At 49.7% G+C, this 19,559-nt stretch overlaps 1 protein-coding gene across 1 annotated transcript; it reads left to right on the top strand.

Annotated features, from left to right (window-relative positions):
• The first annotated feature begins 1,789 nt into the window (after positions 1-1,789).
• Positions 1,790-19,228, top strand: TMEM165 (transmembrane protein 165). The gene is made up of 6 exons (XM_056111505.1): positions 1,790-2,221; positions 8,754-8,979; positions 13,156-13,331; positions 14,146-14,328; positions 17,698-17,803; positions 18,418-19,228. Exons 1-6 carry the CDS (start codon positions 1,997-1,999, stop codon positions 18,492-18,494), a joined length of 993 nt encoding a protein of 330 aa, XP_055967480.1. The 5' UTR covers positions 1,790-1,996; the 3' UTR covers positions 18,495-19,228.
• The last annotated feature ends 331 nt before the right edge of the window (positions 19,229-19,559 follow it).

Below are 19,559 nucleotides of genomic sequence, written 5' to 3'. Positions count from 1 at the left end.
AAAAAAACAAAACAAAAACAAATAAATAAAAAGCAAGGCAAAAACTTTATTGTTCTGGCAACTACAGGAAATGCAAAGTAATCGTTAGTTCTGGTGGTCTCCTACCATGTTCCAGTATTTAGTACCAACCTTGCTTTCTGTTTACAAAATACGTTTAATAAATGCAAACATGAGCATTTAGTATAGTACCCAGCACATGGTTAGCACATTCTTAGTCTAAGTTCTGATACCTATATAGCTCAACTTTTACAAAAATAAGATGAAAAATATATTCAAGTATATTAACCATCTGTTCCTGTTTTCTTCTCCAGCCCAAACCAGTCTCCACCTGCAACCGTCCCAAACACTCCATTTCAAAAGTAAAACCTTTTAAAGAAACTTTGGTACATCTACACAATGGAACACTATGCAGCTGTCAGGAGAGATGAAGTCATGAACTTTGCTTATAAATGGATAGACATGGAGAGTAACATGCTAAAGTGAAATGAGTCGGAGAGGGACAGATAGAAGGACTGCACTCATTTGTGGAGTGTAAAACAACATAACATGAGGCTGACACCCAAGGATAGTAGATACACGGGACAGGTAGATTGCTCATGAGCAAAGGGGAGAAGGCAGCTGGAATAGACAAGGGATCACTAAGAAAAAGATGTCACTGTCACTGTCCTCCCTTGTTCATCAATTTGCTCAAGCGGGCCCAGTAACGTCTCCACTGTGACACTTGTTACGGTGTTTGGCAAAGAAAAAGATGGCTGGAGGAATCGGTCGGGATGGGAGCTGTGTGCAGAAAGTAGATAAAGGACCAAACATGATGAACTCTCAGTAGCTATAGAGCAAAGCAAAGCCCAAAAGTAAAGAGAGAATATAGAGAATCATGTCTGCCATGGAGTCAGAGGGAGGGTGGGAAAGGGGGGTTATACTGGGGATATTGGTAGTGGGGAATGTGCACTGGTGGAGGGATGGGTGTTTGATCACTGTGTGATTGTAACTCAAACATGAAAGCTTATAATTATCTCATGGTGATTTGATAAAATTAAAAAGATAAAAAACAAAAAAGCCCCAAAAGTTAAACCTTTAAAGAAGATGAGTCAAGGGGCGCAGCACAAAACACTCCAAACGGAAAGGCGTGCCAAGGACAAAGAACCATATGACACATTTTGTGTATGTGTATGTGACAGCGTGGGGTGATCAGAGGCAAACAGCATATGTCTAATACAAATACAGGCTTTGGCATTTTCCACCACTCATTTCCAAAGTTCAGAGGTCTCCTGCAAAGAACCACATCTTGACCCTTCAAAGAGCGTACCTCGCTGCAGATCGCCGCGTGGAAGCGGCCGGGGGCATGGGTGCAGGAGCGCGGAACTGGTTTAGGTGTGGCGTTTCCAGCAGCCAGTGCCACGTCACCCGGCCGCTCCGACGAATGGGACGCCTGGGAAAGGTGCACAGAAGCGAGAGGTGAAGAGAGAGAGAGAGAGGAAGTCGGTCTGGAAATAGGGGGGTTTAGCAAAGCCGAGAGTTTTTGCAGTTCTGGGGCGGTGGGGGAGAGAGAGCGACAGCGAGGGAGAGGCCAGAGGATGGGTCCGGGATGCGCTGGGAGCCCACAGGGATGCAGAAACAAGGTCACCGGGCGCCGGGTACCTGCCCCGAGCCCGCGGGCCAATGGGAGGCGCGCTCGAGCCGCTCCTTAACCTGCCGGGGACGTCACGACGCCGAGGCGGACGGCGGGCCAATGGGAGGCCGCCTCGCGCGCCGGGGGGCGGGGCCGGGCGGCGGGGCGGGGCGGGGCGGGGCCGCGGCCGGGCGGTTGGCGGAGTCGGGCGGCCACCGCGGGAAGAAGGGACACGGCGCCGGCGGCGGCCGTAGGGACACCCGCCCCTGGCCCTGGCCGCATGCTGCCGGCCCCTCGCCGGGCGTGACGGACGCGCGGCGGACGCGGCTGCGGCGGAGGCTTCCGGGGCCGCGTTTGCCCCTGCGGGGGCCCGTGTCGGCGGGCCGGATGGCGGCGGCATCTGCGCTCCGGCCGCCGCGGCTGCTGTCGCTGTCGCCGCGGCCGCCGCTGTCGCTGCCGCTGCCACTGCTGGTGCTGCTGCTGCTGCTGTGGGCCCCGGCCGTGCTGCGGGCCGCCCCCGAGGAAGATCCGGGCCTCCGTAACCAGGAAGCGCCGGCGCAGCAGCTGCAGCCGCAGCCCGCGGTGCAGGGCCCGGAGCCCGCCAGGGCCGAGGTGAGCGGGGGGGGGAGGGGAGCGGAGCCGGCGGGGCGGGCGCCCCCCTCCCGCGCGGGCCTGGCCTCGCCCCGGCTCCCGGGGAGGGGGGGGAGGGGAGGGGAGGGGAGGGGCAGAGCCGGCCGAGCCCGGCGGGCGGCCCCGCCTGGGCTTTCTGCGGGTCTCCGGCCGGGCGAGGCTGCGGAGGACGCTTGGACCCGTGCGAGGGGGTCTCGCAGGAGATCTGAACTCCTGGGGACCCCAGTAGAAAGTTGGCCTGAGCTGGGGGGTGGGGGGGAGCCTGTCCGCATTCTCGGGGGATGGGTTACATTGTGGCCACCTCGTCCGTCCCAACCCGCGCGCCGCCAGATCAGCACGACCTGTGATTTATGACTGTGATTAGGATTATTATTATTTTTTATGATTTTTGGACAAATAATAGATGCCTCATAAAACGGTGTCTCTCTCTCTCTCTTTCTTTTTGCAAACGTGCTTGGGCTTGCCGGTCGTAGCCCTTCAAAACGCGTGGAAGGCTCTCCTGTCTTTGACCGGACCGAGTCGTTGCAGACATATGGGCATGCCCCAGACTAAAATTGATTCAAGTGTGCCAGGCTCCTGTGTTCCGTTTGGGCCGTCGCTGGTGGGGGGCGTGGGGGGGGAAATAGAAGCCAACAGCCTTCATTTTTATGTTCCATAGCAGCATCACATAGTCACTTGCGTGCAAACTTGGCGGTCGCAGTTGAAACTTGCTGCCCGCCGCCTGTCCTGGGCTTTTAAATCCGAGTTTCCCACGCGGGCACCTGAGTCTGGGCCCCCTCTGGACGTGTCCACGTGGGGCGCGGCGGCTGTTCTTTCCATCCGGGGCCACCAGCTGCGGTGCCCCACTTCAACGACCCCTCTTTCCGGGTAATCATGATCTGCGAGCTGGTCCCTGCCAGTGACTCCAGCCCAGCCCCTGCAGCAGCGTGTTGAGGCCTCACCCTCTGTTTACTGTCAACCTCCAGCAGGCTTTTCAACCAGCTCCCCACTCCCCCCCCTCGGTGGTCTGGGATCCCTGGACCCCTGCCATGTGCTCGGCCTCTGGCCAACAAAGGACTTCCGGGGACTTTCAGGACCCTGCCTACCTTTCCCCAGCCAGCACATACTGAACAGTCACCCCTACCTGTCACTCAATCATCGCCAGTCCTGTCCAACTGCAGTGGGTCGGTCATCTGTAACCTTCCATCTTTCAACTCACCAAAGTTTTCTTTTAAAAAAGTTAACTTTTGAAGACAGGGGAATCAGAACTTGGAGAAGCCGAGATAGGTTATAAATTCCTGGCCCATCACCAGTTTTATCTGAGTGGGGATTTTTGAGATACAGATATTGGTAGGTTCAGCTATTAATAAGTGCCCTTTTTAAAAATTCAGGTACAAGAAAGAGTCTAGTTGTGTAAAAAGTAAAAGTAATAGTTTCCAGTGACCATATTTAAGTGGTCTTAAGTATTCATCCCTTGTCTTTAAAATTGGGCTGTGGAGGGAAAAGGCAGGCATACAATAGGATTTTTGTCTTAAGTATTTTAATATGTTATTAGTAGTGGTGCTTCAACACTTGATTCTGTATTGTAGTTTGCTCTATTTGTCTTGATTATACTTTATTGGTTTTTTTGTATCAACTATTTTTCCTTTACTGACTACAGCATTACAGTATATTAAACAGGTTTTCTTTCACACCTTTTCTAAACTATGTAACATCAGTATCCTTTGCCTTTTTGTCCACTTGGTGGAAGTAAGAAATGGCCAAAGTTCAAGTTAATGGCTGTGTAAGCAAGGGTTCAACTTTGCTGGAGACTTGAGTTTCAGCTGTTTGCGGGTACGCGCTATAAGAGCATGTTTTGAAAGGGTTGGGTGTTTAAGTCGACCCCTTTGAGGCGGCTTTGTGGAAGTGAGGTCTGGAAATGGAAGGGGGAAAAAAAATCTCCCACAGTTAGTTTTCCAACATGAAATAGGTTATAAAAATGTAGGTGTATACTTTCAGGATACTTCTTTTTTTTTTGCTTTTTATTCGGGGGGTCACACCTGGCAATGCACAGGGCTTACTCCTGGCTCACTCCTGGCTCATGCACTCAGGAATTACTCCTGGCGGTGCTCAGGGGACCATATGGGATGCTGGGAATTGAACTCAGGTCGGCCGCGTGCAAGGCAAATGCCCTACCCACTGTGCTATCGCTCCAGCCCCTACTTTCAGGATTCTTTGAGGTACATTTTTTGTTTTGTTTTGGGACTATAGCCATCATTTCTCAGGGCTTGCTTCTGCCGCTACCCAGGGATCACTCCTGGTGGGATCTTATGTAGAATGGGGAGACCTAACCCTGGTCGGCCACGTGCAATTCACGTGACCTATCTGTGTCCTAGCTCCCTGGTCCAAAATAAGAAACCTTTTGAGAGGATGTTCTACATTGGATATATTTTCTCCCTTTATAATTTTTTTTTTTTTAAGTAGCGGTGATTCTTGACTTACAGTTCAAATTAATGTCAGGGCCAGCCAGGCTGGGAATGTGGTTGAAAAGTTGAGTTCATGTCTTATGTTCGTGGGATCTCAGTCTCACAATACCGAGAAAGACTGAACCAACTGGGGCCAAGAATGTGTCTCAGCTAGCATCCAGAGTCTTAGAGTGTGTGAATTTAGTTCTTAGCTCCCCAAGAATAAAGGAACCCCACTTGACAAACCCATGAAAAATGGCGATGATCACTTTGATGCTTCTAGTGACAGCCTGCAGTCCCTTACGACATGAGATGGATTTATAATTGCCCCGTGCTCTGCTATCCACTCAGGCTGAATAACAGTGATCAGTCCCAAAGGTCTGCCTCTGAGCCCAGCACACACCCTTCTTCATTGTGTTTCTGCTGAACTGTTTCTTGGTGCTTATTTGAAACCGAGAACACCTTTCACACAAATTGAACTGTTTTTCACCTTCATCTAATCTCAGCCTCCCAATTCAGGCTTCTTGACAGCTAAGATCGAGACTTGGCATGGCTCGTAAACCAAAATAAAAACGTTCATTAAAAATAAGGGGCCAGAGGGATAGAACAGTGGGATCCCTGGCACCCCATATGGTCCCCTGAGAACGGCTGGGTGTGACCCCAAAATCAAATAAACTAAAAATGGATTTATTGGACTGGGGATTTGGCTCAGACGGTGGAACACAGGCCTTGTGAGAGACCCTGGGCTTCATTTCCCATATCTCCGTGTACCACGACCACTCAGAAGAGTAGCACCCAGCTGACCAAAATATATTCACTGGGCAAGAGACATACACTTTCGGGGCTCATGTATATTAAATACACCTTAATACAGAGGTTCGCATGCTTGCCTTGCATAGGGCAGACTCCGGATGCATCCTGGACGCCTTTTCATCCTTCACATTCTTGTGTCATTGTGTCAGTTCTTGCCTTCCTCACTCAGATCCTTCCTGTGTATAGGAACTGATGAAGCTCCCACGGTTTCTCTTAGTTGGTGGGGGGTTGAGGCCTAGGGAGAGGGACCCTGAATTCTGCCTGATTGTGTCCAGTTCTGTTCAGTGTTGTTCTGACTTCTAACCACGGGAATTACTTTTTCACTTTGGTTTCGACCTTCATTATTTGACTTGAGTCCCTGTGTTTTCAGTTGAAGAGCCACTCCTTGAAAGATGTCCTGAAATACAGTTGCTGAATCAGTTTTGACTTGACACTTCTCTTTTTTAAGGTGGGGGAGGGAGGTTGCTTTCACTTGGTGTTGGAGAGACTGGGGCCCTTCCCAGTGACTCCCAGCCAGCTGGTCTGGTAGTTCAAGTCTAGGATCCAGGGATATGGGGCCTCTTGGGGTCTGTGTTCTCTGGCACGTCGCCATGCTCAGGGGATCTTTTGGAGCTGGGACAAGGCCTCATTGAGGCATGTCCCCCCCCCCCCCCCCCCCCCGCCGCCAACCTTGTCACCCCTGTTTTATTCCTCCAGCCCTGTACTCTTTGGAATCCTATCTACTCTGCCTTGGCTGTTTGAATTCAGGGGAAATCTGACCATTTTGATTTTCGGCTCTTGTTAGTCGAGGCGACAGTACAGTGTTTGTGAAAGCACGTCGCATCGAGTCAGTAGCTCATGAAGGACGGTGGTCCCTGATTCCACCATCTGTGCTGACCCGCTGCCACACCCGTTGGTCTTTTCTTCCTGCCTTCCCCTCCGTCCTGCAGTGCCGCCTTCTTGCTCGCTGATGTTGCATCCTGGTCTCTACGTCTCACCTCCTCATCCATTCAGTGTCCAGCTCTTGGCACAAATACTCAAGGCCACACATGGAGTTTGTATCCCTCCGTTCCTGGGACTTCTTGGAAACCTTCCTTTTGGAAGGATTTTCACTTCACTTGAGCATGACTGAGACCAGATGTCTTCCCTTCCCTCCCCCCACCCCCCGCCCCCATGCCTTGTAGCAGTAGGAATAGGTTTTGCAGTCAAGCAGGTGTACAAGTGCTGTCTTTGATCTCCCCATTTGAAGTTCCTTTTTATCCCTTATACTGAGTTCTGGCGGTCTCTATTTTGTTTTCACATTGATCTTCAGCAGCTCTCCACCTAATGAATTGATCCGCTGCTGGTTTTCTTTGCTTTCTACCCTGATCTGTTCTTCAGTGCCTTTAATCATGTTTGGGGCTTGCAGCTCACAGAACCAACAGTTTCAGAGCCTCAAGCTGGTCCCTCAATCCGAGGATTTTCAGTTTGGGCCTAATCAGTCCTCATCAGTTTTCCTCTCTCCTCTAATTAGTAGTTAGGGAAGGAAGCGAATGCATTTTCTTTCTTTGTCTTCTTTGATCCTTGGGCCCAGTGGTACTCAGGGATCACTCCTGGTGGTGCTTGGGGGAACTGTATGGGGTGTCCAGGCTGGCTCTGTGCAAGGCAAGCACCTGCCCAGCAGTACTGTCTGCCCAGCCCTTGGTGTGTATCCCAGTTAGCCACTCCACACATGAGTTGGGCCTGAGACTTCCCGGGACCTTCTGAAATGAGCAGACTCTTCCCCTCCTTGGCCAGGTTGTTCCGCAGGTGGCACGTCTGTTCTTCTGAGCACATGTTTGACTCAGTGTCCACACTGACAGCTGTGTCTGAAGTTGAGGTTAATTAGTCAGCAGTGATGGAATTTACGGCTAATATTTTTTCTGGAGTTTTTAATCCTGAAATTTCAGTCAGAATTTCTCCTGTAAACGGTATGTCTAAGAAGAAAACGGGTTAGGAAAGAAAATCCTTCCTGGTCTTGTTAGGCTTGGTGCATGCAGGGGGTTAGGAGAGAAAGGAGCCTTTTCGTTGTCTCTGGTTGTGAGTGATGGGGTCTGTCCTGAACTGTGGCCTATGTCCTGCCACAGAGCCACGCCCCCCTGGTCCCAGCCCAGCAGCCTTTGTTTCCGAATGAGTCTTGGTACTGCGGTGATGTGCAGGTCAGTTCCTCTGGTTGAGACCTCAGGAGCGCAGGGCCTCAGGGAAGGGCTGAGCAGTGCTGGGACTGTGCTTGCCCCGGTCTCTCCCTGGTGCCTCTGACCATGTGGAGCTTGGCCACTTTGTCCACTGGCTTCCCCCTTTCCCCCCTTTCTAGTTTGCCTTTTGTTCCTGGCTTTTTTTTTTTTTTTTTACCTTGTGAGAATAGTTTTAGAGCTGCATGTGGGACTGTCCATCTATGCCTCTAAATGAAATCTTGGCAAGGACCATCGTTTTGCTTCAGCCCCTGGAGAGCTTTCTGGGGTCTGTTTTATCCAGTGAAGCACTGAGATTTCCCTCAGTCCCCTGTCTCTTGAATGTTTGATAAACCTACCTAGGTCTCCTGCCCAGGTTAAGAATAAAAGTTCGACCGAGGCAGATAAGAATCAAAGCATAGGAAACCACAGCACCGGAAAGGAAAGAGAGAGCAAAAGGGAGTGCCCTGCCACAGAGGCAGGGGGGATGAGGGATGGGGGGGTGGGAGGGATACTGGGATTGGTGAGGGTGGAGAATGGGCACTGGTGGTGGGATGGGTACCAGATCATTGTAAAACTGAAACCCAAGCACAACAACTTGTAAGTCTACAACTGTACCTCATGGTGTTTCACTAATAAAACAAAAAAAAAAAAAAAGAAAAGAAAGCATAGGTCACAGATACTTAGAAAACGTGTTTAATTTAAATGAGTGATATTGCCGGTCTTTACTCTGAAAATCTGACTGCAGAAATCTTGGATTTGCATCTTGACATTGCTCTCCATATTCATGACTTTCAAAGTGATGTAGATAGTAGATCGAATGAAAGTCTAATGACCCCACGCACTGCCCCTCCCCCCACCTCCCCTGCCAGATAGCTAATGCAAAATCTAAAGATTTATATTCTTGGGCTGGAGAAATAGTCCGGGGTTCAGGCATTTGCCTTGCTGTGTCCAGCCCCAGTTTGATCCTGACACTGCATATGGTCCCCTGAGCATGGAGCTAGGAGGAAGTCCCGAGCATAGCCGGGCGGGCCACCCCCTCACCCCCACAAGGCTAATAAAAAGTTGTGTTTTCCCTCCAGGTAGCTGATGCTTATTTTTTTATTGCAGAAAGGACTTACAGCGGCCGCCCCGGTTCATCCCAATAAAGAAGAGTCAGCCTCCCAAACGAATCTGGGCTTCATCCATGCGTTCGTCGCGGCCATATCAGTTATCATCGTCTCGGAGCTCGGTGACAAGACGTTTTTCATCGCAGCCATCATGGCCATGCGCTACAACCGGCTCACCGTGCTGGCGGGAGCCATGCTGGCCCTGGGCCTGATGACCTGCTTGTCAGGTGAGTGAGAGGGGGGACCCGGAGAGGGAGCCCGGGGCTCAGCGCCGACTCGCCTGCACAGCTCTCCTACATTCCAGGAGGCAGGGACCTGCTTGGGGTCCCGAAGGCTAGGTCGCCCTCTGAAAGTCTTCAGCTCTTCCCAGGCAAGATACATGCTCCACATATACTCCTATTTTAACGTCCTCGTTTTTGCTGACTTTCTAGCTTTTTCCTTTTCCATCCAGATAAGCTTATTTTATCTGTATTGAATCACTGTGAGATGGAGCATTACAAAGCTGTTCATGATTGGGTTTCAGTTATACAGTGTTCCAGCACCCATCCCTCCACCACTGTAATCTCCCAGCACCAGTGTCCCCAGTTTCCCGCCCACCTACCCCCAACCCCTCCCATCCCATCCTGCCCCTATGGCAGACACTTCTCTCTCTCCTCTCTGTCTGTCTGTCTGTCTTGTTCTTCCCTCTTTCTCCCCCGCCCACCACCTTATTTTACATCTGCTCTCCCAGAAATAGGCCCCTGCAACTCCAGAGAATTACTTATTTCCCTGTTGCAGGACATTTGATAACAACTGGAGAGTCCCCTTCAATATAGCACGTTAAGTTTTTCTTACCCATTATGGTAAAAAAGAATAAAAATAGTATCTATGTATCTCATAGGGTTGTGGTCCATGTTAAATGAGATCTATTTCGAGCCTGTAGATTTTTCAAACTCAGTTCTGAAAGCACAGAACAGTTCTATTTCTGGCCTCCTGGATGCTGGGTAAAATTCGTCTTTTCAAACATAATCTTGGCACTCCGGTGGGTGTGGTACAATGACGTGTTGCCTAGGACATTAATAGTGCTACTATTGTAAATCATGACACCCGGTTAAAAAAAGAAGTGTGTATTTTACCGACTAAAATAATTTGATCATTTTTTTTACATTTGGCTGTTACTGTGTTGCCACGTTCACATTTCATAATACAAACAGTTCTCAAGAATTTCTGATTTTAGGGAAGGTTGCACGTGGGGAAGTCACTTGTTAGGCGTGGGTTGGGGATGGATCTGAGTCTTACCAGAGAACCCTGTTTCTTTGTGCTCGTTACAGCCTTCCGTACTTTCGTTATTATTACTTAACAGCTTCTTTGGGGGTTGGGTGGGGGGCTGTGCTCGGCACCGTATGTGGTGCCGGCGGTCAGTGCAGGGTCAGCTGCAGCACGGCCAGGCCTTGCCTCCTGTCCCGTGCTCATGTTTCTGCTCCCGTGTAACTTGAGGCTGTCCTCTCGCTCTGCTCGGTCTTCCTGGGGACTTGCCGCGTCGATCCCTGCCTCTTGAGGCAGCTTCCTTTGCGCTGCTCTAGGCCCCACACCTGGAGCTGCCCGTGCAGCTAACAGATCCGCCAGGAAAGCCCCTTGCCCACACCTATTCTTGCCTGTCTCTTCCATGAGTTAAAAATCCTGTGTACCCACTTTCACATTGAGGTTAACCCGAAAGCTTGTGTCTTGGTTTAAGGAGTGCCCAAGCTCTCGATTTGGGTATGTTGAATGCGCCAAGGCACCGTTTGGTTGTACACTTGAATTGAGGTGCTTGGACACACATGGGTGCCAGGGATTCCAAATGGGAGAGCTGGTTCCTCATACTTAGGCGTGGAGATGGGCTCAGCGGGGGGCTCCACTCTCAGTCTGGGGCTAGTGCGAACCCTGCCCTTCCCATGGTTTAGAATGGATTCTGTTCCTTTTTTTCAGTACAACCGTTAGGATAGAGACATTTATTCCCTTTAATAGGTGGGGAGGCATTTTTGTCCCAGCCTGGTACACAGTTAATTGAGCTGCTGAATTCTGTGCTCACAGACAGTCTCCATCATCAAAGCATCTTTAATGATTTCCCAGCTGACAACTTACTCAGGCTTTCTGTTGATTTCTTGTAAAGCCGAGGATTGGAAACAATAAGTTAACTCCTCAAAAAGGCATTGTACGAGATACTGATAATTTCGATATACTTTCTCAGGTAATAGATTTCTTTATAGAAATTATATCATGGCACATGCTTTAAAAATGTTGTGTTTGTTTGTGTGCTCTACCTGGTGATGCTCAGGGGTTACTCCTGGCTCTGTACTCAAGAATCACTCCTGGCAGTGCTTATGCGATCGTATGGTGTGCAGGGGCTTGAACCCAGATCGGCCGTGTGCAAGGCAAGCGCCCTACCTGCCCTGCTATCTTTCTGGCCCCTGACAGGCAGAATTTCTAAGAGAAATTTGTCATGTGTGGTGAGGCTAAAATGTCCTTTTTTCCAATGCTACGATGTTTTCAGAATTTGTCTGAGATGGAGACCCAAGCGTTACCTCTGGTTAGTGATGCCTTATTTTAGACACTAAATTTCTGGCCCTGACTTCGATGGTCCTGCCGTGGCTGGTGCACCCGGGAAGCTGTGTGAAAGGCCCTTCCATCAAGCGGGCTGCCATGGGAGCTGCAGTGATGTCCAGTCACAGCATTTTCAGGCCGAGTTTCCGACCAGCTGCGTGAGGCTGGGAAGTAGATTGTGGAAGTAGATTCTCTCACAATCTGGTCACCTGGAGCCCTTTGTGCGTTTCTGTAGACGCCTCACCCCCCTCTCCTGTCTATCTCTGCTTCGGAGTTTGTACCCAGACTTTACCTCTGCTTCTCTATGGGGAATTTCCGTGACCTCCGCCATCTGACAGCAGGGACGAGAGCCGTTCCCGATCCTCGCCCCGTTGCCCTCCTTACCCACTTGCAGTCTGTCTGCTCGTTTGCGGCACACCCAGTGACCAGGTCAACCAGTTCTGGGGGCTGGACCCCCAGGGCTCTTATATTCAGAGCATGCGCTACAGCCCTTTGACCTGTCTGCAGCCTCTTTTAGATTGAAGTGCTCGTAGTCTGGTCTTAGATGCTTCACAGCCGTAGTGTTTTAAGAAGGAGTCAGGCGTAACTCCATGGGGTACCCTTGTTTCTCCTGTGCCTTGTGGATGCTGCACATTCCATAGGCTGTCAGTTTCTTTCATGCCTTGCATGCAGCTGACACAGATACCCATAGGGTCCCTCGAGCATGCCAGACGTGATCCCTGAGCCCTGAGCTCTGCTGGATGTGGCCCCCTAGCAAAAATAAAATATAAAACCAAAACAAAAATGGGTAAAATACTGACCTAGTGTCAGATGCTATTGAAAAAGAGTCCATTGAGACTGCAAACTCCCAATTTTTTTATTTTATGAAATTACCGTCGCCACTCCAGACTTCGTCGCCCTCATCTTCTCTCCTAGTGACCATCAGCACAGAGGCAGAACCCTTGGTGGAGATGAGCTGAAGGCCGGGTGGGCAGCAGTGCGGTGCTACTTGGTCAGAGGTGCTAGGAGCCTCCAGGACTAGGCCCAGTGGGGACAGTGGTGCCAGGGATTGAATTTGGGACCTCATGCATGCAAGGCATGTACACCAGCCTCTGAACTACCTCCTCGGTCCCTTTCCCATCATTTTTCAGTTTTATTGGTATTGGTGTGGATGTTTCAGTTAGGATTTGGGCTCTAAACAGAGTTTGAAGTACAGTTTTTATATTATTGTCTTACATATAGAAAAGAGTGATACTGAGTTTCAGTCTCTTGTAACTTTATAAATATATATCACAATGATTAGTTTTTTTTCATAAGAGATACTTTAAACATTCATAAAAGAGCAAAGTTTGAATCATGCCATATGAGAACCTTGTCTGTGTGAAGAAATTTCCCTTAGCTGTGAAAGGCTTGTGTCCTGCGGGCATGTGTGAGCCAGCCCCTCAGCATGTGTGTGCAGGACCGACGTCACTCATAATATTGATGAAGAAAAGAAGTGGAATTCTGTGAGATCATTGTGTACCAGATTAGCTTTGGGGAGGGGCTGTTTGGGGTCACACTTGGCTGTGCTCAGGGCTCATTCCTGGCGGTGCTTGGGAAACCATAGACAGTGCTTGGGATTGAACCTGGGTCAGCCGTGTGCGGGTCATGTGCTTTAACTCCTGTACGGTCTCTCCAGGCCCAGACTGGCCTTTAAAGTGAACCATTTCCGCACCGGAAACAGTGGTGAGATGCGGATCCTTCCCTTGGTTCTGAGGCACTTGCTAACCAGATGTGGCTAACCAGATGTGGATCCTTCCCTTGGTTCTGAGGCACTTGCTAATCTGCTTGCTAACCGGATACATTCCTGCCTTCTCTTGCAGTTTTGTTTGGCTATGCCACCACTGTCATCCCCAGAGTGTACACATACTACGTTTCGACTGCTTTATTTGCCATATTTGGCATTAGAATGCTTCGAGAAGGCTTAAAGATGAGTCCAGATGAGGGTCAAGAGGAACTGGAAGAAGTTCAAGCAGAACTGAAGAAAAAAGATGAAGAAGTATGTCCAGGCACTGTTAAATATCCTGACCAAGGCACTCGAACAGTAGTAAACCCTGGGTCACGTGCGGTGTGAGTGTGTGCGTGCTTGCTCTGTGGGAAATACGGAAAAGGCCGAGGTGGCTTTGCTGTGTGTTGCACGTGTGTGTGTGTGTGTGTGTGTGTGTGTGTGTGTGTGTGTGTGTTGCTATATGCTATGTGGAAACTACAGAAAAAGCTGAGATGGCTTTGCTGTGTGTAAGACTCCAGGTTTGGGTGAAAGATGGTTGGAAAGGACCTTGGCCTAAGTAGTCTCCAGATTCTTCACTGCTGGACAGAGTGTGAAAGGCAGGAACTGTGGTTGTACGTGTATGTTCCTTCCTCAGCAACCCTACTGCTGATAGTGTGAGAGTAATTTTGTTAGCGAGGAGTGGAAGAATACATTGAGAACGCATTATTTATTTCTCTTGTGAGACCAGTGGTTCAGAAGGGAAGTTTGGAGTCTTATGGCTTTAGTTTCTTAAAGCAGATCCCATCGAAGTTAAACATTTCTTAAAAAATTACTTTATTTGGGGGGTGGGGGGCAGTAGGGGAAATTGGGCCATACCTGGCGATGCTCAGGGGTTACTCAGGAATTACTTCTGGCAGTGATCGGGGACCATGTGGGATCCTGGGGTTCGAACCTGGGTTGGCTGCATGCAAGACACATGCCCTCCTCACCATTCTATCGCTCCAGCCTCTAAAAAAGAAATAACTTTTTTTTTTTGGTATTTCGATTTCTTGGGGCTGTAACTCTGGATTCATGCCCTGTTGGTTTTTGTTGTTGTTGTTGGTAGTTTCAGCGCACCAAACTCCTAAATGGACCTGGAGATGTTGAAACGGGTGCAAGCACAGCGATACCTCAGAAAAAGTGGCTGCATTTTATTTCGCCCATCTTCGTTCAAGCGCTTACTTTGACGTTCCTGGCGGAGTGGGGTGACCGCTCCCAGCTGACCACGATTGTTCTGGCAGCGCGGGAGGTAAGTTCCTGTTGAGAGGTGTTGCTTCTGTGTGGGAACCAAGACTGACTCCTGGCGCTGAACTTGGAGACCCCAGGGGCTTGGGGTGGGGTGAGCGTGGTTCTGGTTCCCTTGTGATCCCGTGTATGGTCAGATTCTTGTGTCCAGACCTTATTGTCTTCTCCTCACTCCTCGTCCCCTCAGTTTTTTTTTTTTTTCCCAGAATGATGCTGTGTCAGTTGTCATTTTCTCTTAGAATTCTTCTTTGTGTATTCCTTGAGAGTATAAATAGGTATATCTAGAAAAGCGTCTTTGGGTAAAACATTCTCTATGCTGAAGAGGTAATTGAGTTAGCAGAAAGGACTTATGGAATCCGACTCAGTGGGAGATTAGAAAGAGCTCAGCTGTGGAGCAGAGGAAAATGCACCCAGTTCCTTACAGGGTTCCGTGTCATTCTCATCTGTAGTTCCCTGCTAACTCTCCAGCTAGCAGAAGGCTGTGGAAATAAATGTGATCAGCACTTAGTCCTCCAAGCAGGGCTACAGAACATACTGGCACCCTGTTCCCGATGAGACGTTTTGTTAGCCCCAGAATGCTAAATCCTGGAGTGGTCGGCTGGAAAAAGACTGTTAGATGTTGGCTTAGAGCCTTATCTCAGCTTAGAGAAGCCGAGTCCCAGAGGGAGAGAGTGACTTTTCTGCAAGGGGCTGGTTAGAGCAAGCACAAACATTCCAGCTGAGTCATTCTAGTCACTTCCTCTATGTCATGTTCATCGTTGTTACATGTCATTTACTTTAAAGAGAATGGTTTGGGGAAATAGGTCACATGGCATGGCATATGCCTTGTAGTACCCCAAAATTGATTTCTGGACCCCCTGCACCAAGCTCTCAGGCCTGTACCACCTTGCCCAGAATTCTGCATGGGACAAGGGGGCCGGAGAACTGTACAGTGCTTCTTTTGCAAATGGTCAACCTGGGTTCGATCCCTGGCACCACATATGGTCCCTTGGACCGCACTAGGAGTGATCCCTGAACACAGAGCCAGGAGAGGTTCCCCTGAGCACTACCAGTGTGACCCCCAAAACCAAAAGAAGCAAAAAATTCAGATGCCTGTTCTTGTGTGTTGTATGTGCGACTGGACTGAATACCTCTATCGGAGAAAGCCGGCATTACAAAGGAATTCCGAGTTGGTGTTGGGACCTTTCTTGCCAAAGATGGGCACAGAATTGATTGTCCTGCAGCCACCCTTGACTGGCCTCTTCTCGGTGGGGCCCCTTGGGGTTCTGACCGCTCACCTCCAGCGTGGGCCAGAGGCTGGACCTTCCTTGAAAGTTTGCAGTGGCTGCCTGGCACCATTCATGGCGGCAGACCTGTTTCATTTAGTGGCTCAACTGGATCTTTGGTGGCGCATGGGCCTGGCCAACTGTCTCCTGGCGAGTTCCTTGAGGGGCAGGGGCGGGGCTCCTGGGTTTGGACACAGGATGTAGAGCATCTGCCTTGCACAGCTGTGTCTTCCGCTGCCAGGGTGGAGCTAATGCCAGGGTGGTCCAAAACATGGGCGCAGGTGTAGAATGGTGCTGGGTTAAGAAGGCACATGGCCCTGGGTGCCACATCACTCCGATGATACTGAACCTTCCTACCGCGAGCACCCACCAGCCAGTCAGGGCTCCCAGCGGGCACCGCAGGGCCTGAGCAGCACCACGTCCTTGGGCGGAGCACTGAGCTCGACCCAGCTGCCAGAGTCCCCAGGACAGGCTCGGGGTTCCTTGAGCATTAACCAACTCCTCTGCCCCCACGGAGCTGTTCGTTCTTTGAAGGGGGTACAGTCTAGTCCCACAACATTCTGTGCTCACTGCCTGCGAGGGTTGTGGCCTTGGCCGGAATCTCCCCGGCCCGTGTGAGGCCCGTTGTGCAGGTGACCCCACACACCCTCCCCCTGCACTCCACCATGGGACTGCTCGCCCTCCTTTTGCTTTCAGTTCCGACCGCTCTGTTAAACTCCGCGCTGTCGGGCGGCAGGACTTGGGTCATAAGCTCGATTTAAATGTCTTTATATTCCTACATCTCATCTCCTCTTCTGCGTGGATGTCAGTGTGTCCCATTTCCCCCGGTTTCCACTGGCCGCCAGTGGCCCTCGGAACCACCCCCTCCTTGCCACTGCCCTGCCCAGATCGGCCAGCCTTCCCTCCCGTGGCTCCCTCATCTGCCCGGTGTCTGCCTTCCTCTCCTCCCCTGCCCCCTGCGCTGTCTGAGGTGCGTGCTACCCTCTTGGGGAGAGTCGACTCACCCCGTGCTCCTCGTAGCCTGCACCGGGCACCCTCCTCCCTCCCCTAAGTTTGCTGTGCTCCTGGGCCCCCTTCTGCTTTCTTTGTGGGTGTGTTGGCATCGTCCTCCTGCATCCTGGGTCCTGCATCCTGGGTGATTCTGTTTCATCCCCGAACTGCCTTTCAGCTTTTTTTTTTTTTCTTTTTGGGTCACACCTGGCAATGCACAGGGGTTACTCCTGGCTCATGCACTCAGGAATTACTCCTGGCGGTGCTCGGGGGACCATATGGGATCGCTGGGAATTGAACCCAGGTCAGCCACGTGCAAGGCAAATGCCCTACCCACTGTGCTATTGCTCCAGCCCCTGTCTTTCAGCTTTGTCTTAACTTGTACTGCTGCCACAGTGCCTTTCTCCTGACCTTCTAACTTAGTTGAGATAGTACCCTGGCCCATCGATCGGGTTTTGGTGAGCAACTCTGGCAACAGGCCCCCTTTCCACTTCCTAACCCTCCTCACACAGCTGCAGTCAGCTGTGCCCTCTCTGTGTCCTCTGCCCGCACGCAGTCTGCCCGCTCTCCAGACCTGCTTGGTTCCTCACCCGCTTCCTTCAGTCTGGTTCCCCTCGGCTTCCTGCTCCGCATGAGACTTTTGAAGCTTGGGTCTGTTCTGTCACCCGCTAGCTGAGACTGTCTTCCGGGGCCCTTCCCTTCCTGTGCGGGCCGTGACAGCCCAGAGCGCTGTGCCTCCCGGGTTTGCTGGCAGCCTGACACAGAGGACAGTGGCAGGGCTGTGGACAGACGGACATAGTTCCATGCAGCCCCGTCAGAGTGGCTGAAGGAGCCGCCTGCTGCAGGTCTTCCCTGGTGCTGGTGGCAGGTCCATCCCACCACTCCTGAGGACAGGGTTACAGGAGGGCTGTTGGACCTTGCAGATGGGGGGAGGGGGGTCCTCGCTTTCAGTCTAGTCCTGGTCGGCTTGGTCCCTGTGTGTACGCCCTCCAGCAGCTGTTACACTTTCCAGGTTGCCTTTAGCTTCCGCTGTCCTGCTCCCAGGACTCCGTCCTTACTTTCTCACGGCGCAATGGCAGCCTTGGTTTTACATGAGTCTCGGGGGCCCTTGTTTCCAGGATCCCTACGGCGTTGCAGTGGGTGGAACTGTGGGACACTGCTTATGCACCGGATTGGCAGTAATTGGAGGGAGAATGATAGCACAAAAAATCTCCGTCAGAACTGGTAAGTCTGCCTTGATTGCTAAGAAATGCCATTTATTTGAACTCTTAGCATCACTGAGATGAGAAATGGAATTAGGATGTTTCACTTTGGAAGCAAATGTGACTTTCCTAAGGCAAGCTTCCCCTAGAGCCACAGACATGGGCCTGTGTCCATGTGTCACTGTGAGTGAAACCGAGTCCCAATGGCATCACTGGACAAACATACCTAGTCAGTTGTCGTGTGCAAAGGAGAAATCTTGGCTTTAAAGGTGTGATATGAGATTGGGAATCCTGGGTACAGGCCGTGTTTGCTGACTTTGTTGGGAATTTCCTGTGCGTCTGTTATAAGAAGTAGAACAGACTGGCTCTGCTGGCCAGAGATTCTCTTTCATTATTAATTGGGTATAAAGATGAGTGATAGTTCTGCTGTTGCTTGTCAGCAGACTCAATGGTCAATTTTCCGGAATAGTGATAGATTATGTTTCGATTCAGTATTTGCTGTAGAAACGGAGTTTTAAATTGTTTCTGATGTGTTCTCAAAGTTTATGAGATTGGAAAGTGAGCATCATTTTAGTTTGCTCATAATTGTAACAGTATGAAACTAATTTTGTCTTTACTTTTTCTCTTCTCTTACAGTGACAATCATAGGAGGCATCATATTTTTGGCATTTGCATTTTCTGCACTATTTATAAGTCCTGAATCTGGTTTTTAACAAGCTGTTTGTTCATTTGTATCTAGTTTGATAGGTAACTCCTTATGTACATAATGTGCATTATAACTAAAACTGATGGAAAATACTGTTATTTTGTAGTATTGATTTATGAATTCCCCTATAATGGAAGTATTATGTCCAAAGGAAATAATCATGGATTCTATTATCAACATGGATTTTTAAGAGAAATCTGATCTCCTAAGTGTGGGTTTTTTTTTCCTCCACAGCAGAAATAATACCAATGTAGTTGTTTGGTTTATTCTTTCTTTCTGTTTGGGGTTTGTGTGTTGTACAGAGCCGCTGTGTGGGTCCTACCACTGATTTTCTCTCCCGGCACTAAGCCTCCTCTGAGGGTCTTTGGTTCTTTTCCTATGTCACAGAGGTGTTCTAAGATGTTTGAGTTGTTCTTAAGAGGAAAATGAGTTTGATCTTTTAAACATTTCTTAGAGCCAGTAAGCAGCAATTTAATCAGGAAGTCTTTTTCAAAATTTTGTTTAAAAAAAACAAAAATGAGAAATGTATTACTGTTCTATCCAATAATGTGATGCAGATAACTTGCCAGATCCATTTTTCCTTTTTAAGACAAATTGGGTAGGAAACCCAATATAAAAACAGTCAATATTTGACCATGTGGAATTACCAAATTTAGAATACTATGAGTGTATTCATATTTTTTCTATATTGAATAAACAATGTAACATAGATACAATGTAAATAAAAGTGATACCACTAGTGCCTTGTTTTCCCTTTTGTGTTATACAAGTTCATAATGTTACTATTTATCATAGTACTAAGTATTTATAGGCAGTTTCTAAAGTTGCTCTACAAAATTAGGAGCTAAGCCTTATTGAGTGTCTGGTGGTTCTTAACATGGGCTCACAGAAAGAGATGGAATCACCGTGGTTCCATGGGGGTTTAAGTGTGGATTCTGCAACTAGTGTATTTCACCATGGCCAGCCGACTGAGTGACCCGGGTCTTTTCTGTTGCCATCTGCAGCAGCACTGGCCATGAACAGCTTTTAGCCCAGAGGACAGATGTGGAAATGGTGCCATTTCTTGTGTGAA

The sequence above is a fragment of the Sorex fumeus genome, unplaced genomic scaffold, assembly GCF_029834395.1.
Source record: "Sorex fumeus unplaced genomic scaffold, SorFum_2.1 ptg000013l, whole genome shotgun sequence".
Taxonomy (NCBI): Eukaryota; Metazoa; Chordata; class Mammalia; order Eulipotyphla; family Soricidae; genus Sorex; species Sorex fumeus.
This window is presented reverse-complemented; position numbering and strand designations above follow the sequence as displayed.